Raw genomic sequence first — 21,290 nt, 5'->3', positions numbered from 1 at the left:
GAAATCTCAGTTAAACATTGCCAAATCTCCTGTCACCATCAGTCACTAAGTAGTTCAGGGGAAGAATTATTTTACAAGATGAGTGAAAGTCCTTCCTGTGAACTTGGCGCTCAAGGACCACATGACCACGTGACCTGGTTTCCGTATTTGAAGGACGAGTGGTGCTATTTCTTCACCAAGTGAGTCAATCACACTGCCGATCACCCGCTGGTGGCCAGACGACTAAGTGTCCAACCACCGGCGGGAAGGTTGCACTTTTGAGGTGACCTGGATTTCTGTGAAATCCGTACTACTGATGATTTCCAATGAGNTTCCTCGTCAAATATTTGGAGTAATGATGATGCTTAAAATGAACAGACCATATCGGCTCGGTGGTGAAAAATGAAGGGGGAAAATACATCAAACAAATATGTGGATAGAAAGAATAAATTTCGTTCTATCTGGACAGAGGTTGGTCTTTAGGTCTCTTGAGTGAGCGTCGGTAGTGAACCGATAGCTAATTTCATGGTCATCGGTTGTCCTTTGGCGGTCAGAAGGAAGTCTGCTTGGTAGTGAGTTGTGAAAAAAATAGCGCACTGCATCTACCGATTTGCGAACTCAACGTGTCTCCGTGTCAGATCAGGAATACTTAACCACATGGTATCACTGTATAGAATATGTGTTCACCAAAATCCTCACTCCGAATAATCGGACCAGAGTGTCGTTCATGGAGCCCATGTTCGGTGGGTGCCACCAATTCATCCAAGGAGAGTCACGAGATATCACCAGTGCTGTATGACAATGCAGTGCGTGAAATATTGTAATCGATAGACAGTTTGAATGGGCCTAACGGAGTAAGCATCCTATTTGCATATTTTTCTCTAGCCCAGGAGGTATTTGGAGAAACGCCCCTGGTACATTTGACCGTAGTGCTTTGTTCTGTTTTAGTCTAGCACAACCACCCACCATTCAGTCTACATTGAATGTTTTGCTGTATTTTAGACAACCTCATCCGCTGATACAAGATCAGCAGATGTTGGTCGACTGAGACCTTAGGCATATCGACTTATCCAAACCGACAGTTCAGTGCTCTCACAACAGGCTGCGTCACGAGCTGCTTGCGCCGTAAAAGTGGGTAGTCATAGGAATCAGCTATTGATTTGGGACGAAATCGGACAAACTGTGGCGTTCCTGGATGGCAATATCATTCCTTTAAATTTTTCCATCATATTAAACAAAAAATTTCAGCACACATCATATGAACGAGTTAATCGCACTGTTTGTGAGTCGCTTATGGCTGAACAGATGAGTGTTCATACTACTGCTGGCTTCACAGACAAGGAGAAATCTCAGTTAAACATTGCCAAATCTCCTGTCACCATCAGTCACTAAGTAGTTCAGGGGAAGAATTATTTTACAAGATGAGTGAAAGTCCTTCCTGTGAACTTGGCGCTCAAGGACCACATGACCACGTGACCTGGTTTCCGTATTTGAAGGACGAGTGGTGCTATTTCTTCACCAAGTGAGTCAATCACACTGCCGATCACCCGCTGTTGGCCAGACGACTAAGTGTCCAACCACCGGCGGGAAGGTTGCACTTTTGAGGTGACCTGGATTTCTGTGAAATCCGTACTACTGATGATTTCCAATGAGAACGACGCAGCTGTAGAGTACTTCTCGGCTTTTCAGCACGTAATGACTTCGCTTACAGGGTGAAATCTGAATTTAAGATTACTAAATTTACTAAGCTGCCATCAGTATCCATTACTTGCGAGCATGCAAAATAGCGTGGTTCGGATACACTGACGGTGTAAGACTGTGCTGTTTGTACTTGTCGGTGGGTTGTAAAAGATGACCAACTGATAGAACTAACCAAATAATCAAACGGGAATAGATCAGAGTTGATTGTGATATGATTCGTATGAAGAAATATAGGAGCATCGAAGACAGTGGGAATGCGAGTGTAATGGAATAAAAGTTATGAAGTCTCCCAGCTTCATAAATAGGTCGGGCTTCTGTAGCATCAAGACAAAGCTGTTCTGAGAGAGAGACGGTAGGATCTTTTGGTTATGGAATAATTTTGAACCTGTTCAGGCTCTCACAACAGTTCACACTAGAAAAATTGTTATCAAATTCTTGAGCTGTTCTTCGGCGGCTCTAATCAGACATACTGACGTTTATCAGTGTCGCAGTATGAATGCCTTTTTTACGGAATCAGCCTTAGGGTTCCGGAAGTAGCCGATGGCCATAAAGTTCCGTGTGTACGAGGGCAATTTCCAGATAACACAGTGTAGGCACTGTAGAATAACTGAATTTTAATAATAAATCCGTCTGGTGCATGCCCTGAGCGATTTTTAGAAACTACAGTTACTTTTATTTCACTACTTGACCAAAAATGAGTTGTTCTCGATTAGCCTTCAAGCTTCATCGTTCTTGAATCCTGACTGGCGATTAGGCCAAATGACGTTTTCAATTCTTATGATGCTAACAATATTTTAGTAGCACAAAGGTTATTTCTTCTAATCATGTAAGAACACCGGGGATGAAAGCAGCCCGTGGATATGAAAACGTCAGCGCAAACTGAACACATTTTGAATTCCTGAAAACCACTTTTAAGGTGATACAATGCATTAGTGTTTACAGAGATACTTCAGTGCTGTCTAAAAGTAGGGCAGGACCACAAATGAAGATTTATTGCTGATTTGGGTGACTGCTGACAAGTTGTTAAACCTCATTGTCCACGTGTGCGAACTCCAGTCAGATAAACAGACGCAAATCAGACGCGATTCAGGTGCTGTTCGTGACAGGAATTTCACAGGTAAATTAAAATTCGTTTACGTGAGTTCGACTCGAGCTTGAAGTATGTTTGACGTACTTTTGTGTACTGTCACTTCACAACTGAATATGAAGTCATTTAGACGAACTATGATAACTCGAATGTCATATATCTGTCGTGATTGATTTTATAGGAACAAAGTTCATGAATGTAGGAAATCCAACACTACACAAAAAACATGCACCATATGATGCATGCACTGGATGGTACGGCGTGATAATATCTGATACGTGTTTATGCAAATTTTCCGTGAGTACACGGTTATTCACACCTAACGCCATCAGTAGTATCGTATTCCCACAGCCAGTGGAATTAATTGAGGCACCATCCCACAGATGACCTGAGATTCCCGGCAATAGAGAGCATTAGTTGCACAAAGTACATCCGTCAGTTACTTCGTGAAATTATCTTGTCAGAAACAACAAGTACTTGGAATAATTTGTTTCGGTTACAAACGACTCAGCACGCCCCGTAAATCAGATGTGACATCGTGGTATTTTCAAACTTACTTGAGTATGTATGTCTTGCAGTCACCTGACATATGGAAGCTCAGTTCATCCTGTTCTGGTTGTGGTGGTCAAGTTACCTAACGTTGATTTCGAAAGCATTTCTATATGGATTTCCTAGGGCAGAGAGTATTTTGAGTTATCTAAAGCACCATCCATTACAGTTGAGCATTCTGTATTGAAACCTTTTTGTGAGCTTCGCTCTGCAAGCCCAAAAGACTCGGCATTGCAGCTGGCTTGTACCCACAGCTGTGGCTAGCTATACACTTTGTAAGTGCAATCTACACAACGTTAATTCCTGGTCTGATTAATCGTGCTAACCAAATTTACAAACGTTACGATCACTTGAGAAAGTCTACTGTAGGTCCGAGATTGGTCCAAACATGTCATTGTGGAATGCCCTTTGTTCGAGGCCATCTAAAGCCAGCAGATAATTACGTGAACACACCCCGCAGTATAGAGTCAACAGGATCGAGAATAGCTTACTGAATACTGTCACAGTTTTACAGACCGTATGAACCGTATCAGGTTTCCTTCTCTGCGAAGAGACACTCACTTACCATTGGCTGCGAAAATCCAAGCACCGGATTAACTACTCCAGAAACCATAAACTGTAATTTACTAAAAAGGTCTGTGTTAGTTTACGTAGCAGCTTTCGGTGCTACGTCTGCATATGTCATGCAGTTTCAGATAAGAGTATTTTAGTTCTCTACATTCATTTACTTGCATCATCCGTCATGGCAATATTTTAATGAGCCAGTGTCTAGAAACCTAGACAACTTAAAGAAGCAGACGAAGAGTCAAACTGCTACTTTTGTGCTATTAATTATAGATCTGCGGTGTAAACCACATAAACTCTATAATTTAAGGGCCTAAGGACTTTGGTGGAAATATTTCCAACATAGCAGAGTCCTAATATTGATCGCAAGGCTTATTACTGACTTCCCAGTATTTTCCTCTGCCTATAGACGAAATAATCAGCTTACCTTATGGAAGGTCTCTGACTAAATTGCGGTCGAAAAAAAATTGCACTAAAAACTACTCTCTTATCTCTCACCTCTAAAAAGACACCATCTACCTAATAAGGAGATTTTCCTCCACCACTTTGGGAAAATCAGTGGAGATCGTCACCAATGCAGCAGAATAATGATTGAAATAACGACACAAAGACAGATCGCCATACAAATCGTTAGGGTCCAAGGTCGAGACGACGGGTTTCCACAACAGGATACTATGATGTGGGTGATGTAGGGGGCGGGGCCGTAGACTACACTTTCTATCCTGTGAAGTGAAGAATGTCCCGGTAGTTCTTTTTTTTACCATAAAGATGTTTATTTATTTCATAAGAGTTCGAAAGAAAGGCACAAAACTATTCAGTTAAAAGAAGTGGCCACTCTAGAGGCCCATGCTGTAGCTGTTTTTGGTTTTGCAAAACCACCAGCAACTTACGGCTGGTCACTTGTTTTGCTTCTACAAAAAAGCATAAACCTACTATCGCTGTTTTGTTCAACGAGGTGATAAAAATAGTTGCAGACTACTAAATGTTTGGTTTGTCTGTGACAACCTTCTGGTTGGTATTCTTTCAATCGTAGTAGTGAAGAATTTTCTCCGGTTTGGTCAAGTCAGCGTGAGCCTTTGGACAGAATGTTTTTGTTCGCGGAATACCAGGTCGTGGAGGCGAATTGTGATGACCACAATGTTGCTATTTGAGTGTTGGAATAGTACATAATAGATGGCGCAGAGGGCTAACTTCAGAGTCAAAATAGTGTTTATACTGCCAAGCTGTTTCATCACTCCGTCTCTTATTTTCTTTTGTGGCCTTTCAACAGCCAAAATGGAGTAGCAACCAGGGTTGTCTTAGAATGATGCCCCGCGATTTGTCTACTGTACCCAGGGGTCCACGAACGTTGGCAATTTAAAGCAGCTGGTTTTTGAGAAGCTGAACAATAATAGTAAAATGTACCACTAATTTTGCGGCGGGAAAATTTTGGCTAGTGGCCTTTGGGAGTTGTCAAGTGACAGACTAACTGGAATACAATTTCTCCTTGAAAGACAGCCAGATAAATATCTCTTTCTTTTCCAATGTCTCCATGTAGACGCGTGTTACCGCAGACATACTTGTCAGGTTGACCTGTTTATGAACAAATTCGGAACTTGTACCTAATCTTCAGAATTGTCTGATGGACAAGCCTTACGGACCCCCTGGGAAGAACACTAGGGAAATCAGTGTGTTGGTTTACTGTGGTCGGCTTATAACAAGCATGTCTCGAAAGGTATCGTCAGTTTGGCTCCGGCTATACAGCTCGAACGTGAAGCTGCCTGGAGTATGAACTGAAAGAATCCAGTGTGCCCTGGATATATATGCAGTCAAACTGTAAAGTAAGTAAATCGTCAACATGGTTGCAGTAAACGCCATGTTGATCAGGGACCTCGTGTAGTGAGGTGCATTTCGCTCTGGCCTTAAAGACGTCAGTATGCAGTGGATCAGAGGGCGGGTCCATTTTCAAAACCTCTGTCCGTCTAGGGTATTTACCATCAAGCAAGAAATAAACGTTCATCTGAGCCGCACTCCTCTCAGCATACAAAGTTGGATTCGAAGTTCTCTGTTGTTGTCAAGTGAAAAGTTTTCAAACACGACTGAGTGAAACATTTATGGACAAGGCTGAAGCATCAACTGAGAACATTTTTCGGTTACCTGAGTAAATTTGGTTTGTCGATAAACTGTACGGTATCACGCAGGCTGTGGACTGCCATATCCGCTCAGCCTAACAGTTTTGATAATCACTGCGCAATTGAGTTTTAGGATGAACTGCCTAACCGATGATTCTGCTCTCCGAACTTCTGGTACGCCGTGCTCAAAGTGAGTATCCAGCTCCAGTTGGCTTAGGGCTACAAGAGATTTCTATCCCAACAACAATATCTCAAGTCCAGTTTGAGGAGGTTTGAAATCGCCGTAATTCACTTTTTCAGTGGTGCATTGGTCTGATGCTGCCTCTTTAACTTTAACTCTTTGACTTTCAACGATAAAACCAGCATAATCAATTAACTGGTCATAAAGTTGACCTGATACATCGTTCACAGTTTCAAATCTTCGGGACGCGTAACCTTCAAGACCGTTTATTTTTTTCCTTGTGTTGCGCTGTTTGCAGCAAATGTAAATCGGATCTGCTGACGAAATTTTCGCAGACCAAGCTGCCCGGATCAACAGATAGGGGAGAAGTCACCCATGCAGCTCGAGTGAACATCCTCCCCCTCAAAAAAGAGTAGGTCTAGCTTAGAGCATTCCATCAATTTTCAACTGCAGTCGATTTTAACTTGCTAGGTTTTTAAGCCAAGAGTTGTTTTGGACAACAGAGAGGGCCAGATACAAATAGTGATTTAGTCTCTGAACCGTTTCATCACTTGTTTTTCCGAGTTATACTGCCTCTGAGCTGTTTTTTATGTGCATCCACTTTCCTGAGGCTTGACGGCCATCGACTAAGCGTTTGATGCTTTATTCTCTTACATATTCAAATCGGTTGCCCATTGCACTGCGTCTTATTTTTATCAGAGTAGCTTGCAACAACTGAAACAAGCGGCAAGAGATATTAAGATAGTGAATAGGTACTTTTTACTGCCAAATTTGGCACAGCTGTAAAGACTGAACCTGCAAGCCCCAGAAGAATTGTGCTTCGACCGTAAGTCACCATGTCATGGAGTCCGTCCATGAAGTACCACACTTTGTGTGACACTAACCGCGCACGACCTTGAACGGTGCATGCAACAACTCGGCGCAAATATATAGGCCATCGTCTTGGGGATACACCGGTGATGATAGATGACCTGCAACAAGTGTTAGCCGCAGCTCAAGTTGTAGATGGAAAGTGACTGTGTGCGCGACGTTTTAATGGTTGTTGTTGGACTGCACACGACAGTCGTTCCGCTATAGCTGATGCAACATAACCTGATTTCAGGTTCCCACCAGTATGATCAGTACGATGGACTCCAATTGTCCTTGTACTTGTTTGTTTCTACCTTTAGTCAAAATGACTACTATATTCCTATGCTGATGATAAGACTAAAATTCCATGTGTAGGTATAGATAAAACCCCTATGGAACCAATAAACTTTGAACTCCCTATAACCATTGAATAGTTACTGCTGCATTTTGTAAGTTAGAAAGCATACCAATTAGGGTTAAGCAGTGGCGTCTGATGTCTTCTGTGGGCTTGTATTGTGAAGGACGTTTTGTTGGTTTAACTTTCCTCGTTTACTTTGGTTACTTTACCCGTCACAATTTGCACTCAGGCCTGGGTTATATCTGCTAATAATTTTATTTGTTCTCAAATTCTGTGATGGTGTGCTGCACACATCTATCGCTTCATCGCTAAATATTCGCAGGTTTGTTCGCGCTAACCGGCGTAACTGTGAGCATGCCACAGCGGCCAGGAACCAGCCTGGCAGGTTTTCACTTTTGTCAGGTAGAAAAAATTTCGTCCGCTATTTAAAACAGGATGGTGGACAACTACGGCGAAGTACGAATGAAACATTCAGGTGTAGCTCGCATATTTATCGTAGCCCTTCAGTTACGAGTTCAAAGACAGGTTGACTAACATGCTATTATTGTACTTGAAATCTGTGGCATCTCTAAAGTCCATTCGTAAGTGCCACATATAATTACGGCACAATCGCTTTCTAAACGCTATCTACTACATTCATTGGACGATGACGTAGCTGCTGCAGCGAGGCACGTCGTCAGTCCTATTGTCCTGCGTTCTCCACGTGAAGCCTTCATACTCGATTAGGCACCTGCATATTTCTATGCACTTGTCGTAACACTATTCTTCTAGGCTGCACAATGAAATATCTTGAGGTTTAACCGAAAATCGTGAACTATTGTCAGGTTTTACATCATCGAGTTTACATTACAGGAGATTCTAAATTTGGTTTTTATGTGCGCGTTTGACGGAAGACTGTTGAACTTGGATTAGTTGGACGTCAGTGTTTTGCTTCTTAACAGTGCTTGTTGCAAAGCAATGACTCCTGACAAAGTGTCGAAAGGGTTCACCTCCCGTTTCGACAAACATTTTGTGTCCCTACTGGGCAGCCATACTTTAACGCTGCAGTTGGCAAATAATACATTCAAGTGTTGTTGGTTGCGGGATTTATGTATAATACACACACATGACAATGAACAATAGTCCTCCTGTTCCCGTGCAATCTTCCTGGTGAGTTCACATCAGGGGGTTGGGAAGCACAGGACTTGAGTCCGATGGTTTTGCCGGGTTTTGAACTCTGCACATCTGACATGCGAGGCGGGCGTGTTACCATGCCTTGTCCTGGTGAGAAAAACTAAAAATGTATTTACGATTGTGATTCACCTTAACGATGGTATTCTAGATCTGCCTACTTCGTAAATAATGTGATGAATCTCGGAGTACGAACTTCACCTCCATATGTAGAGCCGCTTAGGCAACCGAAATAGCCCAAGTACTGCAATTTGCAATCAGGAAAGTATAATGTAACCTGGGCAGGATGTATCATGTCATTATTCGTGTGGACGATGCACAATTCCAGTAGCTCATACGTTAGCTTTTGAATGAATAAATTCCACTGGCTCGAATTCTAACCCGGATAGGTAAATAAACCATGGAGAATCCTGATTGAGCCTACCCAATTCCGAAAACTTTGGTTTTTGATAGTACTTTACAAATGGGATTTTGCCCTGGCAGTGAAGCCAATGTATGCTAAAAAGCGGAAAAGACTATACAGCTACCCCATCCTTACTGGCAATCATCAACAGTGAGCAAAAGTCAGCGTTTCGAACCAGCTACCTTCCTGCTAGTTGTTGAACACCTAACTTAATTAAGGGCGGATGACATGGGTGTAACATCGGTTAAGACAATTTAGGCAAATGCGATCAGTTGTCATCTCTGCGCAGTTAGAGGCCTGCTTGCAACATACAACTCCATTCACAGATGCAACTGATAAAGCTGAACCAGAATTAGTTAATGACCATAAAGCATGAAAGTCGATACATCAGACGGGTCACACAGATTCGCTCGTCAATGAAGAGCGTGAGTCTTCCTTTACTCAATGTTCTGCCTCACTCAGAAAACTGAATATCTTACGTTGGTAGCCACCGTAGGCGCAACCCAAGAAGAAGTGTAATAGCAACTAGCATCCAAAAACTAGCTGCTATTATGGTTGTTTCTGAGCGAGGTGCCTAGAACTTTCTCACAAGAAGTATAACCGCTACCACTACAGTAGTGTCCCCCCTGAGCTGCTGAATGACCTGATATTACCAGTTGCAGAAAACTTGAATGCCCACTCATGTATGAAATTAACTGCAACATTTACAACATTATGAATGCTCCATCTATGTCAGTGTGAACATTATTTAGTGTAATCAACCATCACAATGATAGCTTCAGCGTTAATAACTATGGCAATCTATCCCTCACAGCATAAATGCTCCTTACCTTCATCCAACTGTGCTATTGGCCCTGGTGATCTTGGATTGCAGAGTAGCCGAAACTCTAGGCTCCAAACGTCGATAACAATAAACGCTACATCGCCAGTGAAATCGACGTTACCTAAGATCCAGATTTGCACAGTACTAACGCTTGTTATAAGCAAATAATACTACTACCAGCTAATGACATTTAATGGACGTCTGTGGGTTTTTTTTTACCAAGCAAACCATTCCCTACGGTTTACATGGGCGACAAGAAGCTACGCGCAGCACCGTATTCAGTATCTCGCGGACCTCCTTTCGCTTATTACCAGGCCCATTCTTCCAGTGGCATGATCACTGATGACCAGTGAATTTGATCCGGATACTAAGCTTTCGTAACCATTTCATGAGAACACCAGTTTTGGCATTTCAGCTGCTCAGACGGAGAATCAAGGGAACATTTTCAGTACTCATCTAGACAGTTTTCTTGTGGGATTTGATGATACAGCTTTTTCAGCTTGTCTGATGTTCCGATTTGCCATCATCCTCACGATAACTACTTTGTACACCGGCTAGGTTTTTTAAGTTATTGTTATTCTACGGTCCATAGTGGAGGGCTACAACTGTATATAACCCGTACTTGCCTACTGGCGGTCGCCATCCTACAACAGGATACTGTATGACTTCAATTTAATCAGTCTGATTTAGCGTCCTTGTGGTTGAGGTCGGTAATCATGGTTTAGGTACATGCAGTGACGACATCTTTTTGATCGTGATTTGTTCAGAACAGCGGTACTATACTGTAACATGCTGAGTAAAGTCACAGAAGTTATCCATCGACGAGAATTCCTGTCCAACCATGACCAGTGTTTTCAAGAAAATAAATCGATGCTTTAATTTGTATATTGATTTCCCCCTTCCAAAAGTCTACATGATCTGGCCAGTGTGACCGCGTGTGACTGGCATCTGTTTGTTTTTTTATGCAAAGAAAAAACTTCTGTGAAGAAAGTTTACTATGATAATTCACACTCGGGTAAGGGAAACAGCGTTGGAAATTTCATGTCTGTTGATGGGCCGAATCCATTCCTTCAGTATTGAATATTTTGCTTTTGGTACGTCGACAAAAGCGACATCCTTGCACATTCTTTGCACGAGTTCTCGAGTGCCTGAATACGTAGATTAGGGGATTGTAAATCGAAGCCAGTTTGGCAAATAGACCGGGAAATTCCGTTACATATGGCGTCAGGTGCTTCTGGTACCCTAGCAGGGATATCCCGCAAATCAAAGCATAAGGACCCCAGGCAGAAAGGTATAGTAGTGTTAATAAGGCCGACCATTTTGAAGCTTTCATTTGTAGTCTATTGGTACCTGAAAATGACCAAGAAAATCATATGTGGCTGTAAGAGAACAAATGGTTTGCTGTTTAGAATGTCTTGTGCTCTTTTCTAGCGTGATTAATCCTTCAAGATGAACGAGTTCTTTGATCATCATACAGATGTTGACCAGAGTAGTGGACCAGTTTGTTGGGTGACATTTTTTAAATGTTTGGCCTTGATTTTTGATATGGTTTTTAGGGACTGGATTTATTTCCTACAGGTACACGCAACAAGGACATTGATGGCATTTGCAGGCTATGATTCAGGCGTTGTATTGTGGCCAAACAAGGCGGATAACCCGGGAAATATTATTAAAATAATAAACCAAGTAAATAGTTCTTGAACTCATAACACTGCATGTCTTTGTGTAACTTCATTTCTGTTCAGAATTGCCTGAATTCCAGCCGGACTCACAAAGTCACCACATATCGATCAGTAACACATACACAAGCTGCTTTGAAAATATTAACTCTCTAAGATAAATCCTCATTTTACGTTAGGGGATTAAAAACTGTAAGGTTTTTCCATAGTTATTCTAACACTAAACATTTCGCTTTTGCGTAACTGACATGCATTGTTCGGTCGAGGATTTTTCTCTCGATGGATCACTTATCTGATGAATGCTGTTAGCCGGACAGAGTTGGTGGGATCCATTATTTGTTGTTTGGCGTTTCACGTGAATAATGCATTTCTCCTCGGATTCATTGATAACATCATCACCATGCTAATAAGTGGGTAAGCTTGGTTTGTGTGAAACTTGAACTGAGCCGCGAAGAGTGGGGCGATATCATCGTTACCGTTGGCCAAAACTGATTTCTGCACGAAGTGTATGACTTCACGGGGGAGTTATTGCCTATTTCTCATGTTTTTACACATTTCTGATGGCATTTTGAATTTCCTCCTGGCACTGTGAACAAAACACACAAAGTTATTACTATTTGTGATTTGGGTTGTAATAGGTTGGTGTAGCCAACAGCGTTAGCAGGCCTACATGAAATTTTTGAAAGCATCGGAACAATTCGCTGGTTGCAATGTTCCTTTCACTGGACCTAGGCCTAAAACCCACTCAACACGGTACAAGACAAATTTTGGCTTCCGTAGCACTGCGGTGCGTTCTCACGATTGCCAACAGAAATGCAAGCAAAATGCCTCCTAGTAATGGCAGGTTATCCACTGCACAGTTTGGATTAATTATTCCCCATTCGACGTCTGGGGATTCTGTAAACTTCATTGGACATTCGATCACGAGTGCGCCGTGTCATTCTGGTGTCGTTGGTGGGTCGAGTAGGGATACCGGGAGGTGAAAATTCTGGGACTGTTCGCCCTTATTACGAATCATCCCTACTCGAAGGGTGTGAATAAATAAATTTTCTTCAGCACGTGACCAGTTCTATGAAAAATTGATCGTAACGTACAAGAATATTCCTTTGATGAACGGAACGGAGAGCGCCACGCAATCATAAGACTATCGCCTCGTCTAGGGAATTTTAGATGATCTTTCCCGGAGTTTTAACTTCACAACCTTTGCAAATCTCCTCATTGTGTTTTCGGTATGTGTGAAGCGTTTTAGATAAAATTTTGACCGGCGGTCTTTCATATCTATTCCATTGCAGGCACTAAATAGACATTTGCATTCTTGGACACTTATGTTACTACATAAGTGCATTCGAGTAGGGCCTGAGACTCCGGATTTTCTGTCCAACACCTTCACAAGATAGAACGAGGAACAACTCCATGTACTGTATGATGGCGTGAAGACATGAATTTTTCTGCTGAACAATCTCATCCTTCTATCTATTCATGGGAACGTTGTGAATACTAGGTATTCTGACTTGTGGACCCACATACCAATTGTCTTCTTTGCGATGAAAATGCTCATTTTTTTAGACGATGGTTTCTAGTGAGGCTGGTCACATGCTGACCAAGATTGCAGTTCCACCTAACAGCAATGAATTATTATTGATGAACTTGAGTAGTTAGCATAGGGTATAATTAACGGGAGGTGTGCTTTCGGATACTCTGGGTATACACAGTAATATCTTTTAGCAGACTGAGAGGAGTAAACAGTAGCTCATGTCGGACAAAGCAAAGGCTGATAACAAAGGTTGCCTCTTTTTCGCCATGATTCAAGGCTGTCAATATAAGTTCCATGAACAAGGTGGTTGTTTTATATGAGATTTAATTGTGGTGTGTAGTTTGTTGCTATTCTTAAGAGAAAGAATAAACCACTCAGTATGACGTCAACTTGTTTGCCTTTTACTGCAACTAATGCCTGGTAATGTTACACGGTTTTCGAGGATGACTCTTCCGGGGGAAAATTCCCGCGATTATCTTTACGCGAGCATGTGAAGAAATCCAATTAATATTGTGGCAGGAAAGCTCAAAGACTGCTACTATCAAACAGTCTTCAGTTGCAGGTATCGTATAAACCTAGTTCTTGGATCTTGGACCGTATGCAAAATACGATTACCGAGATGTGAACGCTAACAGCTTTCCATATTGTTAATCAAGTTCAAAGCACTGCAAAACAGTTGATTGTAAGTTAACAGGATATCTGTCGGATTTCAATCAAAAGTAAGTATATAGTGTGAAAATTGCCTGGATTTGGGAGTGGCAAATTTAGGCAACACTGAGGGCCTCTTAGTATTTTCTGTATATTGTGCCACTGGTGGTTGGCATCGTGATAATACTGTAAAAATCGTCGGTGTCCTTCATTTTGGAGAAAAACATTGTTCAGTATGATTATATCAAGTTGGTGCCACTTGTATTCATTGATTAGGTTCATCTGAAACGGGTTTGATTTACCAGTTTGGATTATATATAGCAGACGATGGTTGCTGTTTGAAGAGTTTCAATCAAACTTCACTGTATTGGTCCTGGTGGGATCAACTTTCCCGTCTGTTGTAGGGTTAGCTTGGGTTATTAAGGAGAAATCTTCAAGTACAAGATCAATTTGAACCAAGGAAACACTCAACGGGCAGGTATGTAGCGCTGACCATTCGCCAACCGGAAAGGTGCCATGTGTGAATTTTGGGTTCAAAATGCGCGCTCAGTTGGTAGAGTAAAACTCTGGTAAGCGGAAGTTTTGCATCCATCCACAAGGGTGTTCTTTTCATTAATACCACATACAATCGGAAGTCAAGGCATCAACTTCTTTTTGCTATTATTCATCGAGAAATTTAATGAAACTTACCTGATACTCTAACAGTGGAATATACTGACAACTGACGCTCGGTCTTCCTCACAAAGCAGATTATGCCGACGTAAGCGTATACGATCACGGCGAGTGGGCATAGAAATCCGCCAACATAGAGACTGATACCGAAAATCAAACTGGATGTGTCGGCAGATACATAGTCAAATGTACATGCTGTGAGAAACCCTTCTAGGACGTACCTTCCTTCAGGGGATAAAAGATAAAAATGAGAGTATTCAGCGACGGTATCTATTAGAACTTCGTTAAAATGAAGACATAATCTTTTTCGTGCATAGAATGCCACTTTTCTGAGGCAAAATACTTTTCAAAACGTACGGGTTATTTGTTTCACAGAGATATCTTTCCGAAGGTAATATATGTTAACCATGTATGCGTGATGGCCTTTCTATTTGTAAGCAACCATTGTCAAGTGGTTCAAAGAAATATATATTTATAAGTTGTTCGAAAAAACTGCGGGTATAGGTAGGTCTCCCTATACTTCTAAATTAGCTACCCGGACGTTTGGTGACCCCAATCTGAGAATAAATGTAGGGATTTGTACTGGGGAACCTTTGATAAGTTGCTGAGTTTCCTTATGAAATAAGCAATCACTTTACTTTGTCATTTTTTCCTTCCACGATAGCCCAGTCACCTAGCTGTTCACAGAAAGTGGCGGGAAAGAGGTGAGTAGTTATCAGTTCTCCCGGAAAATTAGATCTCTTTTTTTCGATCATTCCAATTCAAACTAGATTTTTTCTGCACGGTTTTTTATAGCATTTACTTCAACCCATGAACTCAAGGTGAATCACATTTACGTCCTAACAGGTTATTCATAATTCTAATGAAGCAGTAGAAGAAGGATAAAGAATGGAAGCTCAATTGAGTTTTTTCTGCATTTATATGAGAAACAAGAAATAAAACATCGACTGAATGTATGTCGTTCTGTCAGTCATACCTTGCCCACTCTGGTGGAAACTATATGAGCTTATATGATCCATCCTAGAGCATGTATGTCAATCAGCTTGTCAACTAGATTTTGGCGTTTTAATTTTGGGGTTGGTTATTGAGAAGCAGTAAAAAAAGACAGTCGACAACATAATTCAAAATATGGGGTTGATGTCAAACGGTTTTGAGGACATTACGGACTTTGTCATCCATGCTAACCTCTGTAGTCAAACATTTGATGGGGTTGATGTCAAACGGTTTTGAGGACTTTGTCATCCATGCTAACATCTGTAGTCAAACATTTGGCAAAGTTATCTTAACAGATCATCTTGATTAAGCAGACAATGGGTGTAATGACGCGGTCCATTTTTGTCAGCATTCTGCGTTGCTGAAGAAAACTCATCGCAACATTCACCATGTTCTTGCCTTTCACTCCATCAAACATGTTCAGCAACGATTAAGAGGGATTCACATTCAAACTTCATGTAAGCTGTCACCCCTACTGGAAAAGTGTTACTAAATTGGACTTTGCTGTTTAAATTATTTCTGTGAGCATTACTTCTTCATTATGTTTTGTAAGAACCTTTTCGAAGAATCATACGGCAATTTTGCTCACCATCATCTAAGTGGAGGCCTCCTCTAGTTCTTACAAGAATAATTTCCTTTGTTGGAAGAGTTAATCGTACGCAAAAGGCGGAGGTAGCGCACGGTGCCTGTGTATGTGTGGTACACGGGTACTGTGTGGCTTTTTGTTAACTGAAGCTTCCAAGCTTGGTCGCTGAATTCATATTCACACCAGGAGAATGACTTATGTCTGCAGTTGGCTCTAAAGGATTCCGATAAGCCCGTTTGGATGCCCTTCCGCCAATATGAACATGGCTCAAATGATTTAGGAGGAACACTAGCGAACTACATCTCCGAAATATTGAATGATGTTATCATTTGTGGCTCCCTTTTGAAGCATGGTGAAGGTTTTCAGTCCACATCAGTATACTGTGTCTTACAAAGCGTATGATCCTGGTAATTAGCAGCAATATCATTGTTTTTTAATTGATAGACGATCACAGCTACATGCGTATCAGTTAAATAGAAGTCAGTTAATCAGTGGTAATAAAAATCGAAAGGTTTAGAATGACAAGACATCTGGCTGTGCAGGCAGTGAGGTGTATTTTAGAATATTTCTCGAGCCAGGGATTAGTTTCACGATGTTATCTGAAAGGAGGATTACAGGAGTATTGAAATTGAAACATCACAAGAACAGATCAGAGCGAGACGAATGCAACATAAAACCGGAGGTGGACACAGTTTAAGAATGGTTCGCAACACTATTGAGGCCCCTAACTTTTCCGCGTCAGTAACGGACAGCATGGGACACTTAGGTGGTTAGGTTGGTACAACGTTCGGTGATTTTAAATGGGATTTTTGGCATCATATGGTCCTAGGCTCCCATAAGCAAAACACCGGCAGTTTCTGGATAAGTATTCCAGGCGTCATGCTATTGGATATCCTTGGATAGTATAGGTACGACTCAGTACCTTTCGATCAGGTTTCGATAATGGCTTCATTGAGGAGTCAAACCATCCCAAACGCTGGAGCCACACATCCGCAGATGGTTGTCACTGTGGTCTAGAATATCCGTGTACTTGGAAAGTTCTTTTGCTGATCATGCAGTGGTGCGGCATGGTTCAGCATTCCCGTTGTTGCTCTTGGCTGACTTGGCGCAAACATTCAGTCACGGTGATGGTGAGCAGACGTGCTACTGGGTCAGCTTATTGTCTTTACATCTGACAGTTCTGATCACCATTTGGCCTGATCTCATGTGTATGATGGAAAGTCTCGTAATATGCACACGGGGCATGTTGAATATGAGAGCTCATGCATATCAGAGCATGAGGTGTTGGCAACATGTTATCGACAGAATATCTCAGTTACAGGTCACACAGCAGCTTAAAGTAGTAAGCTAATAATAATCGTTCAGCTGTGGCACATTTTCTGCGCGCAGCTATCATGTAGCCCAAATTATAGATTAATGCTGAGGTATTGCTAGGCTGTCCAAACCTTGAAAGGAACAGTTAGGAAGCCAGGGTTGCGTCCGAATAAAAGGACCTACAGGTCAGTAGTTTCTGGCAGTAATCGCTGAATTGCCTAAGGACCAACAGCAATAAGCGAACTAAACCGATATCCTTGATCACCATAACGGCACTTCCGATATCAGACATCCATAGTCGATCGCTGACCACAAGATAAAGCACCTTGTTTTATTTAGTCAATGATATTGCAAGAGCTCCTTCCATGATCATTATCATACGAGTTCTGTCTACGGTTGTAAATTCGTCGATTTTGTTTTGCGACAATCACCAACGCATCGATCTTGTTTGTCACTACAACGGCAACCTGATTGACAATGAGTGCGATTGCACGCTGGCTTGGAAACCTGATGTGTCGCTAGCAACCAACAAAACTCAATTTACCGTACAGCCTGTAAGAATTGGCGGGGGCATGCGAGGAAGAGCGAAAAAACAAGCACCAAGGCTGAGATTCTTATCTCACTGACTAGTTCGGTCAAAAAAAGTGGAATCGGAAAATAGTGTAGTCATCATGAAATGAGTCGTTAGTTCAGGATTAAAATGAACTGTCCGAGCTATCTAAGAGATTCCCTATCTTGCTTTTAATCTCCGGTTTTATCCTCTCTGTTTTTCACCGCATGGAACATGGTATGGAGAATAATGGAAGCATTACGCACGTGAGGGGTCCCTGTCATTCTCAAGAAGAACAAATTGGTATTTTTCTGGTGCGGCCTAGTGTAGCAGTAATTCTATGGGTGCCGTGCGCCACTCACTCCACTTTATAGTAAGGCGTAAACTCTGACTTCCATTATTTACGATTACGATAGTTACGTAATTACTACACACTCAAAGAATTGGGTCTTGCAAACTGGGCTTTATCCTTAGTGCAGGTAAACACTGATTCGTAAATTCGGCAGCTTTGGTAGTGTGCTCTCCAAATGCTTTCATTGACTCTATTATTAGTTCCCACAGGAAGTCTTTGTGTGTTTAAAGTAGCTAGGGAAACGTAACATAGCACTCATAAGGTTGCTGACAATTTTTTGACATCCCACCAACCGGTTTCGCCCTTCTTGGAGCTCACCAGGTACGCGTGGTCTCCGAGTTACGGTCAACCTTATGTTGAACCCTAATTGCACGGGGTTAGCGAAATACACTCATTTGCAAACAGATCCGGTTTTTCATGAGACTTTCCTGGAACTAAGCTGAATCTCTCGTTTATGACGTTATTAAGCAGCACCAGACTGCCCCATGTTTCACTTGGTACAATAGTCGAGATTGTGCGATGCATGTATACACGTAATACACTACTCATGGGGTCCCTGGAAATTCTTCGACGGCTTAAAAACATCATAGACGAGAGATACAGCTGGACTTCAGGTGAGTATCTCGAAAAACCAAATTCGTTTGCAAATGAATGCATTTCGCTAGCTAGAGCAAACTTGAACACCCTGCTTCAATTCTCACAACGGAAAATTATTTAGATTATGATAGCTTCGAAATATAACCAATAAGTTGCTATAACGGGTAATCCCGAAATAGCTACTGTTGGAAATGCAATATATAGATTATTGAAACTTGCGGTTTAATAAAGAGACCAACCTTCAGAACTCAGTGCATTAAGGTGGATTGGATGACTGATTTGGGCGCTGCACACAGTATACAACACCGAATGGCAAATCGATGAGAGTGCATTCAACGCAACAAAATGTGCGAACATGCCTAGCCTGTCTACTAACTTGTGGGTTGATTAACTGGACATTTAGTGCCTGGTTTATCTGAGTCAACATAGTACCCGTCGCGGAAACTAGGCCATAACTGTAAGCGACCAGTTTCATCGACATAGCAGTTAACGGGACTACTACGTAGTATTCTGTGAAATCTGAGAAACAACTACAACAATGGTATTAGTGACACAATAGTGAGGGCCGAAGTAATGGCACTCACATGACAGCAACACATATTATTTAGCTAAAGACTTCTGTCATCTTTGCGCACCCCACAAAACTTGTTAATTGGTCTGAATAAGAAAGCAGGTTTCCAGGCCTGAAGATAGACTGCTAAACACTGAGAAAGACCATATGGACTATTGCGTAGTAAAAGATGCCATCACTGCTGTATTTGATACCCATTCGATTACTTCTTATGTAGTTGACCGATTCTGGATAAAAAAATTTGCATACCGCATGTGTCTAATAACCGATCTAAAGACACTATGGCCGAAAAAACGGAGCTGCGATCAGTAGACTGAGTACCAGTACATTTGATGAGTCTTGTGCTTCCGCTGTGTAAAGAGAAAGGGGGTCGATGAGTCCAACTCAGAGGAAAATGTTTGAAAACAGGGACTCGTCACCTGCGACATAGTGCCTGCAGTCGAGCATTTTTAGAGATGCTGTTCCTATCATAGGCATATGTGGAAACGATTCCCCACAACGGCTATCGCTGATACGATACAGTCAAGAGATTTTAGAAAGCCTGGTGGAGGTTGGCAGTTCTTATCAAATCGAGACCCCTCAGTATATCGTAAGAACTTCAGTTGTGAACAGTCCTGCAGAAAGTAGCACGAGCAACTTTGAAACACTACAGAGAATACTGAACAGATATTGCCAGAGAAACCAACGAGTTAGCAAAAAAGAACTACCGGCATGATGAAATATCTCCAGAGAACAAGCGGCAGTATCAACTGCTGGGAACACAACGTGTGGCTTGAACGCCTTTCGTTGCTCGGCCTTAATCTGTGCAGGTACACTGGCGCCATGAGGTGCTAAGCTCAGGTGAAAGGGATCCGAGTGCTGTGTTCAAACGGGTAACTAACTGGAACTTGAGAAAGTAAATAGACCGAATACCCCCAGTTTTACTCAAAGTGCCGGTGGCTATTCTCACCAAATCCTTTGGTCAGCCTGTCTTCCTGCTGAAAATTTTGCTAGTTTGTAAGCACGGGAATAAAAGTTTCCCATCTGTCCACTGACATTTTATGAAAGTACCGACCCAGTGCTCTCATGTTCCTACTTTTAAAACGGTTGGGGGAGCGCACCTTTATTAGGAAGGAATCATCATTCTATTGTCTGTTTTTGTTTTCTAGAATTTGGATACCATTGGATTGTCCTGCTAACAGTTTAGCATCGACAGAGGAGTGTTGCTGTGGTTTGTAACTGAGGTCATCCAAAGCTCACCTCTCACTTTAAGTGGTTCCCCTTCGTGTGCACTTTACGCCACTTGCAAGCTTAGTCCCGATTTTTCATTTATAGCAAGCCGGCCGATGGTGTGATGCGCCGCGGTAACACTTAAACCTGTTAGAACATGCCCAGACCGAAAAGTGCAAGTGAAGGGAACGACGTGTATCAAAGGTCATCTTCGGTCATCACACCGTCTGGATAGCAGGTACGTGTGAGGATGATCATGGCAGTAACCTCGCCATCGGCTGGACACAAACGAGCGAGTGAACATATTTGACCATTCAGCCATCCTGTAAGCCTATGCACTAGCTTTGTACTTAACTGACAGTACAACCGTGTTTTTGGTCTTGTGTTCCCCTTTATCGTGCAGCATGGCAGGCCCAAGTCGGGCGTAACCAATAGCTAGCCTCATGTCACAAGACTGGACTGTGCTAGCGGTTTTTCTAGAGGGTTTTCGCTACAAGACAGTACTGAAGATTTTCAAGACAGGTTTCTCTGGATAAAGTACGGCTTATCAACGCCTTGGTCAGTAGCATTTCAACGGTCATTGCAATTTGGGTCCATATTCGAGGATCATTTAATCTAGAATATTTGTAACAAATTATCTGAACAAAAACCCATAAGGATCTGCTTTCAACATAGTTCTATCAACCTCATTTTACTCTCTCCTGAGATGGAATGTACTATATAGTCTGATAATAAGCCTTAGAACTTTGCACATCCTCCAAGATCGCATCAAAAAAGACATAAGAACGAGTCCCGCGTTATTTTTGGGAT

The 21,290-nt window shown here is 42.0% G+C and overlaps 1 protein-coding gene across 1 annotated transcript in view; it reads right to left on the bottom strand.

Annotated features, from left to right (window-relative positions):
* Positions 1-10,814: 10,814 nt before the first annotated feature.
* Positions 10,815-21,290, bottom strand: part of T265_04947 (hypothetical protein) — a gene marked incomplete at both ends in the record, with an annotated part of 13,005 nt that continues 2,529 nt past the window's right edge. The window contains 2 exons of the mRNA XM_009169815.1: positions 10,815-11,125; positions 14,327-14,533. Of these exons, the coding sequence (XP_009168079.1) occupies positions 10,815-11,125; positions 14,327-14,533 (518 nt within the window). The remainder of the gene's footprint in view (positions 11,126-14,326; positions 14,534-21,290) is intronic.

This window comes from Opisthorchis viverrini (genome assembly GCF_000715545.1).
Source record: "Opisthorchis viverrini unplaced genomic scaffold opera_v5_90, whole genome shotgun sequence".
Taxonomy (NCBI): domain Eukaryota; kingdom Metazoa; phylum Platyhelminthes; class Trematoda; order Opisthorchiida; family Opisthorchiidae; genus Opisthorchis; species Opisthorchis viverrini.
Note: the sequence above shows the minus strand (reverse complement) of the source record. Positions and strands in the feature narration are given on the sequence as shown.